General features: G+C 46.8%; 1 protein-coding gene across 1 annotated transcript in view; it reads right to left on the minus strand.

The window, feature by feature from the left end:
• Positions 1-6,820, minus strand: part of Rrp12 (ribosomal RNA processing 12 homolog) — a 42,273-nt gene extending 35,453 nt beyond the window's left edge. Inside the window, exons 1-4 of the mRNA XM_005352283.2 lie at positions 6,595-6,820; positions 5,805-6,034; positions 1,351-1,434; positions 87-163 (exon numbers count right to left, since the gene is read on the minus strand). Of these exons, the coding sequence (XP_005352340.1) occupies positions 87-163; positions 1,351-1,434; positions 5,805-6,034; positions 6,595-6,733 (530 nt within the window). The 5' untranslated portion in view covers positions 6,734-6,820. The remainder of the gene's footprint in view (positions 1-86; positions 164-1,350; positions 1,435-5,804; positions 6,035-6,594) is intronic.
• Between the last annotated feature and the right edge of the window lie 3,169 nt (positions 6,821-9,989).

Raw genomic sequence — 9,989 nt, forward strand, 5'->3', positions numbered from 1 at the left:
TCTCTCTCTCTCTCTCTCTCTCTCTCTCTTACACACACACACACACTGAAAAACCAAGTATCTTGCCAAGCCCAAGCTGGACTCACCGTTTTAAGACAAGGTTCAGTAAGTAAGCAACTGCAGCCAGTGACTCTGGGGACTCCACGGCTTCCATTGTTGTCATCTGAGGGCCAGAGTGAGAGGCCGTGAATAGATAAAATAACACACTGTAACACAGGAAAGCATGGGTGGCAGGACGGACCCATGTGCTGCTAAGAGTTATGACTAAGATCCTATTCATGGTATATAAGGTTTGAGTTTGAGCTCTGCCACTGTGTAAGTTTGGCCTAATAACCTTGTTTTTTACTTTATTTATTCTTTGAGACAGTGTGTCCCTACATAGCCCTGGCTGGCCTTGAACTCCCAGAGATCCTCTGCCTCCCAAGTGCTCTAGAGTAACCTTTTGTGACTCAGTTTTTTCTTATAAAATAGGGGTAAGAATATTTCATTTTGGGAGGTGGTAATGCACATACTCAGGAAGCAGGGTAGGCAGATCTCTGAAGTCTGAGTGCCCCCCCCCCCAGTTACCCTCTAGGCCAGCCTGATCTACAGAGCTAGTTCCACAACAGCCAGAGCTACACAAAGAAACCCTATCTCAAAACAAAACAAAACAAAACAGAAAAGGAAGGAAGACTGCACCATCTTATGCAGCTGGGTTACCTAAATCACCTTCCTACTATGCGCAAAGCCCTGAGTACAGTTCCTAGTTCTGCAAAAGAAAACAACCACAGTGGAGCTGATGCTGGACGTGTAACCACAGCACTCAGGAGGCTAGGGTCGGAGGAGATTGACATGAGCTCCACACCAGCCTGAGTTACACAGTGAAAACCCATTGCAAACGTAACTGCCCCAAATTGTCCCCAAACTATCCTGTAACTTCTGTAAAACTCTATGGTACCCTCATGAGAATAAAAATAGTAAATGGGCCAGGCGGTGGTGGCGCATACCTTTAATCCCAGCACTTGGGAGGAAGAGGCAGGCGGATCTCTGTGAGTTTGAGGCCAGCCTGGTCTACAAGAGCTAGTTCCAGGACAGGCTCCAAAGCCACAGAAAAACCCTGTCTTGAAAAAAAAATAGTAAATGGTATTTTAGTATCATTCTGGAAATAATCTCGTCCTGTTTGCCCCTAGATCACACCTTGGAAGTAATTTTTCGAAAGACCTCTCAGCTCTAATATCTTCACAAAGCAGTGGACTTTTGTCTCAGGCCTGAAACAGTAAATCCCACCAACTCCCACAGCAGCTGTTTTCTCTTGCTGGCCTTGACCCACGCACTGCTCTTAACTCCCACCCCCACCTCATACTTACTCACCAGAGCAGCAAAGTACTCAGTCTCCGTCTCCTTGCCTCCCTGGGATCGAATGACCTCAGTGACAGCGGCCAGGACAGCGCAGATCTGCAGGGGAGGGCAAATCCTCAGTGTATCTTAAACCCAGCCCTGGCCTGGACAGCCCCTTTCCCTTTCTCCTTCACCAATGAGACAGGATCAGCATGCAGAGCTGAGCACACAGCACAGAACCTAGCCAACAGGAGGCCCGGGAACTCAACTGCTCCAGTGCCACCTCAAGGACACCATTTCTCTACAATTCTTTCCTTTTTTTGTTTCCTTGGATTTTCAAAACAGAGTTTCTCTGTGAAGCCCGGGCTATTCTGGTCCTTGAATACACAGATCTACTTCTGCCTCCTGGATGCTGGATTACAACTGCTCAGTCCAGGGATATTATTATTGTTATTTGTTTGGTTTTTCAAGACGGGGTTTCTCAGTAACTTTGGATCCAGTCCTGGAACTCACACTGTAGACCAGGCTGGCCTCAAACTCACAGATCCACCTGCCTTTGCCTCCCGAGTGCTGGGATTAAAGGCGTGCGCCACCTGCAGCCTTTTTTTTTTTTTTTACTTTCTAGTTATTCTGTGTGTCTTTCACATCATGCATCTTGATCCCATTCATTTCCCTGTGCTTTTGTATCTGCCCTCTGCCCCTGTAACACCACCCTAATAAAAGAAAATTTAAGAGGAAAAAAAAGGAAAAAAATTAAAAATATCATCACGGAAGCTTCAGTGTGACACCGTAAATCATGTAGTAAACCCCTTTATTTATTTATCTTTATTTACAAGTGTTCATTGCAGTCATTGGTCTGGTTTGAGGCCTCTAGCTTCTATCACAGTATCGATGCTGGGCCCTCACTGGGACTCTTTCTGGGTATCCTGTATTGCCCTGTGTTGTGGAGATCCTGCAGCTTTGGGTCAGGAAAGTCAGGCCCCTTCATGTGCTCCAGCAGATGAAAGATGGGGTGGATGTTGGGGCGGGCCAAGATCACTAATGAGTGGATGCTGTGGGCCAAGCCATAACTTTGGTTCTGGACCTGGACAGCTGCAGGATTGGTCTGCCCACCAGTTCTGCCCTGTCCTCACCACCAGGGTGAACTCTCCAGCACTGCCCTGGCAAATTCACTCTGGCAGCCATGAGTGAGGGGTGGGGCCAGTTCTCCTGCTTCCGTGCCCACAAGTTTGGCTCCTCCCCAAGTGTTGCCCAGGGGAGATGCAGAGGCACTCTCCAGAGTTCTGCAGCTGGTGGGGGGGGCAGGGACAGCCCTCCCACTCTTATGACCCCAGCCAGTTCTCCCACCTGTCTCAGGGGTTGATGGGTGGGGTTAGGGGTGTGGAGGGCATCTCTACTCCACCATACCACCACATGTCAGATGAGTGTTGGGGAGAGCTCTCCCTTGCTCACAACATGGGGGCTGGGTCCCCCCACACCTTCAACAACAGGGCTAGCTCTGCTGTGCTGCCTAGGGCCCCACTTTTTTTTTTTTTTTTTTTTTTTTTTTTTTTTTTTTTGAGATTTTGTTTCTTTCTGGCTCTGTAAACCAGGGTGACCTTTTTTTTGCTCAGCCCTTTTTCTTATATACCCAAGAACCATCCAGACAGAGGTGGTATGATCCTCAGTGAGCTGGGCCCTCCTACATCAATTTTTTAGTTAGTTCACTAAAAAAATACCCAACAAGTTGGCCTGCAAGCTAGCAAGGAGAGCATTTCTCCCCCACCCACAACGCACATGACAGACAAAGTACGGGGACAACTCTCCTGTGCTTACAACTGTGTGACTGGCTCACCCATAGGGTTGGCTCTATTGTGCTGCCCAGGACAGGGAGCCTGCAGATTTATACACTGCAGCCACAAGCCAGAACAGACTATAGTCAGTAACAAGGGATTAATAATATACTATTATTTCAATGAGAAAGTTTGTCTATGGCCCTGGCTGTCCTGGATCTTGGTCTATAGACCAGGCTGTCCTCAAACTCAGAGAGATCTGCCTGCCTCTGCTTCCCACCTTCCCACGTGATGGGATACTCCCCGACCTTGTGTTTTCTTGGATTTTTGTTTGTTTGTTTGTTTTTGTCTTTTTCTTTTCTCTCTCTCTCTCTCTCTTTTTTTTTTTTTTTCTGAGATAGGGAGGGTCTAGCTATGTAGCCCTGGCTGGCTGCAAAACTACCAATTCTCCTGCCTCAGTCTTGGAAGTGCTGAGATTACAGGCATGTATCACTATGCCCAGAAAATGAGATTTAAATATTATGACTATTGAAAAAAATAAAAACAACAATGGTGGGGAAAGAATAATTAGATACAATAACTTAGAAATATAAAGTTGGAGAGCAATGGATATAGAATAAAGTAAACACCAGAAAAAAAAAATACACACAAAGTTGACCAAAACCAGGCATGGTGGTGCACATCTGTAATCCCAGTACTCACAGGCTGAGGCAGAGGACCACAGTGAGTCTGAAGTCAACCTGGGCTAGACTAAGACAACTCAGGTTGTCAGGCTCGGTGGCATACAGCGTTAATCCCAGCACCTGAGAAACAGAGCCGTATGGATCTATTAGTTCAAGGCTAACCTGGTCTACATAGCAAAGCACAGGCCAGTCAGAAGTACAGAGTAGTCCAAACAAAACAACAGCCCCTGATTGGGGCTGGACATCTAGATGGCTCAGTGTTAAGAGTTCTTACTGCTTTTGCACAGCACCAGAGTTTGGTTCCTAACACCCACATTGGGAAGCTCATAACTGCCTCTACCTCCAGCTCTAGGGGATATGACCTCCATGGGCACTAACGTGCACACACACGCACACACATACACACACAATCTCTCTCTCTCTCTCTCTCTCTCTCTCTCTCTCTCTCTCTCTCACACACACACACACACAATAAATAGAACGTAAAAAAGTAACAAAAAATTGACTATGTTGAAATGCTATCGTTTTATATATACTGGTCATAAACATTAATTTCACCCTATTTCTTTTTACTTTTTAAATGTAGCTTCTAGAAAATGCAAGATTATATGTGTGATTCACTTTACATCACCACTGGGCAGTGCTAGTCTAGACATATACAATGACCCACTAACAGCAGCCACTAAAAGGAATCAAATCAGGAGACTAATTATAACATTTTATTCTATTTATATTACTTTGTATCATTTAACATTTTGATATTCCTCATTTAACACCAAAAAATATAGGCATATTATAGAGTTTGAAATGTAAATTAAGTAAGATATTTCTTGTTAAACACAACATATTCTAGCCATGGTTATTCACCAGGAATTTGTTGAACACTGGAGTCCCTGGAAATATATGTAAAAATCCCTGGGTGCAGGATAGCTGAGGAGTCAAATGCCGGAATATTCCCTACCCTCAAGGATTTTACTCAGCAGAGATGGTCTTTAAAAGGTGGCCTCTGTCCTGGCATGGTGGCACATTCCTTTAGTCCCAGCCCTCAGGAGGCAGAGGCAGGTGAATCTCTGTGAGTTCGAGACCAGCCTGGTCTTTAAAGTGAGTTACAGAACAGCCAGGACTACCCAGAAAAACTCTGTCTCGAAAAAGCCAACAAAAGCCGGGCGGTGGTGGCGCACGCCTTTAATCCCAGCACTCGGGAGGCAGAGGCAGGCGGATCTCTGTGAGTTCGAGACCAGCCTGGGCTACAAGAGCTAGTTCCAGGACAGGCTCCAAAACCACAGAGAAACCCTGTCTCAAAAAACCACAAAAAAGAAAAGAAAAACCAAAAAAAAAGCCAACAAAAACAAAGTGGACCTGGGGCATTCTGGATGGCTCAGTCAGAAAAGGCACTTGCCTCCAAGCCTGACAACCTGAGTTTGATCCCTGAGCCCCACATGATGGAAAGAGACATAGGACTCCCAAAAGCTGTCTTCTGATCTCCACGAATGCACACACAAGTCCGCAATAAAATATATATAATCTGGCTGGGAGGTGATGGCACATGATTTTAATTCCAGCACTCGGGAGGCAGAGGCAAGCGGATCTCTGTGAGTTCAAGGCTGACCTGCTCTACAAAGCAAGCTTCAGAGAAACCCTGCTACACAGAGAAACCCTGTCTTGAAAAACAATACAAACAACAACAACAACGTTTATATACATATATAATTTGCCAAACATAGCCACATACACCTTTCGCCTCAGCACTTGAGAATCAAAGGTAGGTTAATCTCTATGAATCTGAGGCCAGTCTAGTCTACACAGGGAAATCTTGTCTCAAAAAATAAAAATTTAAAATTATGTATGTACATTTACCACACACATATTTTTAAAGTGGACTCTGCCCAAGGAGGGTACTGTGTAAAGGGCACAAATGCTAAGAGATGACACATCATCCAGAAACACCAGATGCTGTCACCAGCGCTGGAACAAAGTCAGTCCTGAATATGCCCCTCCTACTGTCCTCCAGCCTCCATCGCCAATCTCCTACCTCTTTGTGGGCAGCGGAGTTGGACTCCCAGAAGCGCTGCACTTTGCTGAAGGTGACGTTCGTACAGTCGGAGAGGCCACTCAGGAATGTGCCCGAGGACTTCTCACTGAAAGGCACCTCCAGGTCTTGGTCCATGGCCGTCTCAGGGGCTGGGCTTTTGCCCAGGCTCAGGGTCCCCGACTGCAGCTCATTATGCAACTTCACGGCATCCACCGTCAGGTCGCTCTTCCCTGAGAACCGGAGTTACAGGGTAACAACCCCACTTTCCCTCAACCTTCCTTTCGGCTGAAATCCCCAAGAAACAAACCAGAAAAGTTCAGACCCCCAACCCAAACGGATGGATTCTGAGCCCAGCCTACACGCACAACAGCCCTTGTTGTGTACGCTTGCAACTTTTAAAGGCAAGAGAAAAGAACCCCCAGATCTGTTTCTGCTTCCTTGTATTAAAGATTAAAGGCACAACATCCAGAGGCAGAGTCGTATACTGTGCGGGGCCACCCGAAGGCTGAAGCTGTGGCTCAGTGATTGTTTGCTTAGCGTGCACAAGGCCCTGGGTTCGGGTCCTAACACTCCCTCCACACACACAACTCTAAAGAGCCACCAAGAGTAGTGATGGTCATGTATCCCAACCCTGACGCCGCGGTAACCTAGACAAGTCATTTCCCTTCTAGGGACAGTTTCCGTATCTGTCAAACTCGAGGGGCCGGCCTTCGAAGTGAGCTCCAGGGTTGACATTCTAACCGTGACCCCCCAAGACGGCGCCCGCGGAACCAACCCGCGGCCGGGCTACCTGACGGGCGGCTGAAGAAGCGGCTGCGAGCGGCCTGGCGGTGGCGGCAGGTGGCGGGGTTGCTGTCGCTGCTGTGGCCTTTCTTCCAGCGCTTCAGCTTGCCAGAGACCCCGGAGGGCAACTTCCCCGTGCGACCCATGGTGACCAAACTGTGGCCCGGACACGCTCCGAGGATCCCCTTCTAGCCACGCCGGAGATAGCAGAACCCACGTGTGTCCTCAGCCGGCTTCACCGCCTCTTCCTCTGACGTCACTTCCAGACTCCAAGCAGTTACTACGGCAAAAAGAATCAACATCCGGTTTGGGGATTCCTCTTTGCGCTGAGATTTTTATCCCAGAAAAGGAGTTCTGATATTCTACGCGCTGTGGGCTTCTACTGCACCGCCGGGGCTCTTGACCATGGGGAAAGCCTTATAAAACAGGAATTTCTTTGGAATTAAAAAAAAAATAGAAGCAAACGCACTGTCCAAAAATATTACTCTAAAAAAAATATCCGCTCTTAAAGCTGAGCTTGCTGCCGGCACGCCTATTTTCCCATCAAACTGGAGAACTGTCACAAGTTTGAAACCAGATTAGTCTAAACACTGTGAGGTTAACAAAACTCTGTCTAAAAACAAAGTAACATAATAAATACTTCTATAATCACAGCCCCTAGGCAGCGGAGGCAGGCTGATCACTGTCAGTTGAAGGCCAGCCTGATCTATATAGTGAGAACTTGTCTCAAAAAACGCCCAATAGCCGGGCGATGGTGGCGCATACCTTTAATCCCAGCACTCGGGAGGCAGAGGCAGGCGGATCTCTGTGAGTTCGAGACCAGCCTGGTCTACAGAGCTAGTTCCAGGACAGGCTCCAAAACCACAGAGAAACCCTGTCTCGAAAAACCAAAAAAAAAAAGGGGGGGGGCTGGAGAGATGGCTCAGGGGTTAAGAGCATTGCCTGCTCTTCCAAAGGTCCTGAGTTCAATTCCCAGCAACCACATGGTGGCTCACAACCATCTGTAATGAGGTCTGGTGCCCTCTTCTGGCCTTCAGGCATACACACAGACAGAATATTGTATGCATAATAAATAAATAAAAAAAAAACGCCCAATAAAGTTTTTTGCCCAGTGATGGTGGTACACACCTTCAATCCCAGACCTTGGAAGGCAGAGGCAGGCACATCTCTCTGAGTTTGAGGCCAGCATGGACTACAAAGAGAGTTCTAGGACAACCAGGACTATAATATGAAGAAACCTTATCTTGAAAAATCAACTAACTAAATAAATAATTAACATTGAGAGTTGTAGGGTAAAAAGAATCAATCAATCAATCAAATATTAAGAGTTGTAGGGTAAAAAGGTCCAGGGAAAGCGCACCCTGCCCTGACTTGACCCCAGGATCAAGGGTTTGAAATCCCATTAATCCCTGAGTTTGACCCACAGTAAGGTTGCAGAATCCCACTAAACCCTGGGTACAGAAAAAAACAAAAAGTGATGGGCAGTGGTGGTGCACGCCTTTAATTCCAGCACTCAGGAGGCAGAGGCAGGTGGAGCTCTGTGAGTTCGAAGCCAGCTTGGTCCACAGAGTGAATTCCAGAGAAACCTTGTCTCAAAAAAGTAAAAAACAAAACAAAACAAAAAAAACCAAAAAACCCTGGGCACGGAATCCCACCAATCCCAAACCACCCTGGAAAAGCTCTGCCCCTTAAGAAACCCTGTATAAACTCTATATTCTGTTCAGTTGGCTGATGCTTCTCACCCTAGGGGCAGCCACTCTCATGGATACTTTTTCTTCCCATTAAATCTCTTGGCTTGTTGCACAATGTGACACTTTTGAAGGAGTGGCCCAGCTGTAACACCTTGGCTAGAGCCAGAGTGGAACAGGACGGTAACACTTTCACTGGGGACGCTTTCCCCAAGCAGGGCAGAGTTGTTAGACTTCAAGGGGTCTGAGCAGAGCTGTGGCACTCCCCTTCCCCCACGTAAGCAGAGCTGTAACACTTCTTTAGAGCTCAGGGGACAGAGTTGGAACAACTTCACTGGGGAAACCTCCTTTGCCAGAGCAAAGCTGCTCCACTTGCACTGGGGAAACCTTTCCATAGAGCGGGCTTGTGAACTGCTGCTTACAGTGATGTTGCGCTATTCCTTGGCTCCCGACTGTCAGGATAGCTTTCTATCAAGCCGTAGCGCTTACAAGAGCCAAAAACCTGTGAAGGTATAAAAACAAAAATATCTTGGACTGCAGAGAGCAGGCACAACTGGTGGTGCTCTAGATTTGCTTTGCAAGTTGAGACCACAAGGAAATTGCACGTGCCCACCCGCAAGACAAAGCTGAAGAAGGTAGTTGTGCATATGTTGGTCAGGGGGGAGCACTGTCTATGTGCGCTGCTATTGCGAATGGAAAGTTGGTATGGACACTTTGGAAAACTGGTAGCATTACTTTTTTTTTTTTTTTTGGTTTTTCTAGACAGGGTTTCTCTGTGGTTTTGGAGCCTGTCCTGGAACTAGATCTGTAGACCAGGCTGGTCTCGAACTCACAGAGATCCGCCTGCCTCTGCCTCCCGAGTGCTGGGATTAAAGGCGTGCGCCACCACCGCCCGGCGGTAGCATTACTTTTTAAAGACATATTTCTTTCTCATCAGTGGTGGCTCGGGTCTTTAATCCCAGTGCTCAGGAAGCACAGGCAGGCAGATATCTGAGTTTAAGGCCAGCCTGCTCTACAGAACCAGTTCCAGGACAGCCAGAGCTACACATCTTGGAAAAAGATATTCGTTTCTTAAATTATGTGTCTGTACAACTGTGTGCTGGTATTTGCACGAGTGCAGGTGCATGTGGGGGCCAGAAGCATCAGATCTCCTAGAGCTGTAGCTGCAGGCAGTTAACTCAGATCTTTGGTGAGAGCAATATGAACTCTTAACTGCTAAGCCATCTAGGGACCAGTGCCTGCTCCCTGTCTGTGTTCTAAGACCAGGTCTCATGCAATGCATGCTGGCCTCAAACTCACAGCAATCCTTCTGTCTCTGTTTCCTACATGATGGGATTACAGGGACGAACCATAACATCTAACTTGCCTAGTAATATCTACTAAACTATATGCCTACACCACCCAACAATTCATTTCTATATACACACCCAACAGAGATGTTTATTTACATACTAAAAAGAGAGAGTCGAATACTAGAAATGAACAAATGCCAGTCAACAGAATGGATTAGATCAACTGTGAAATAATGGTATGTGATGGAATATTTAAGCATTTATATACAGCAGTTTCTGCACAGCACATGCGGGGATCTGCTATGCGCAAGGATAATCTAAGTTAAATGAAAGACTCCAGACATGAGAGAATTCATATTGTGGGATTCTATTGAAATTAATTTAAAAAACAAACATAATCTACCACATTAAGACTTCAGAGC

This window comes from Microtus ochrogaster, chromosome 8 (genome assembly GCF_000317375.1).
Source record: "Microtus ochrogaster isolate Prairie Vole_2 chromosome 8, MicOch1.0, whole genome shotgun sequence".
NCBI lineage: Eukaryota > Metazoa > Chordata > Mammalia > Rodentia > Cricetidae > Microtus > Microtus ochrogaster.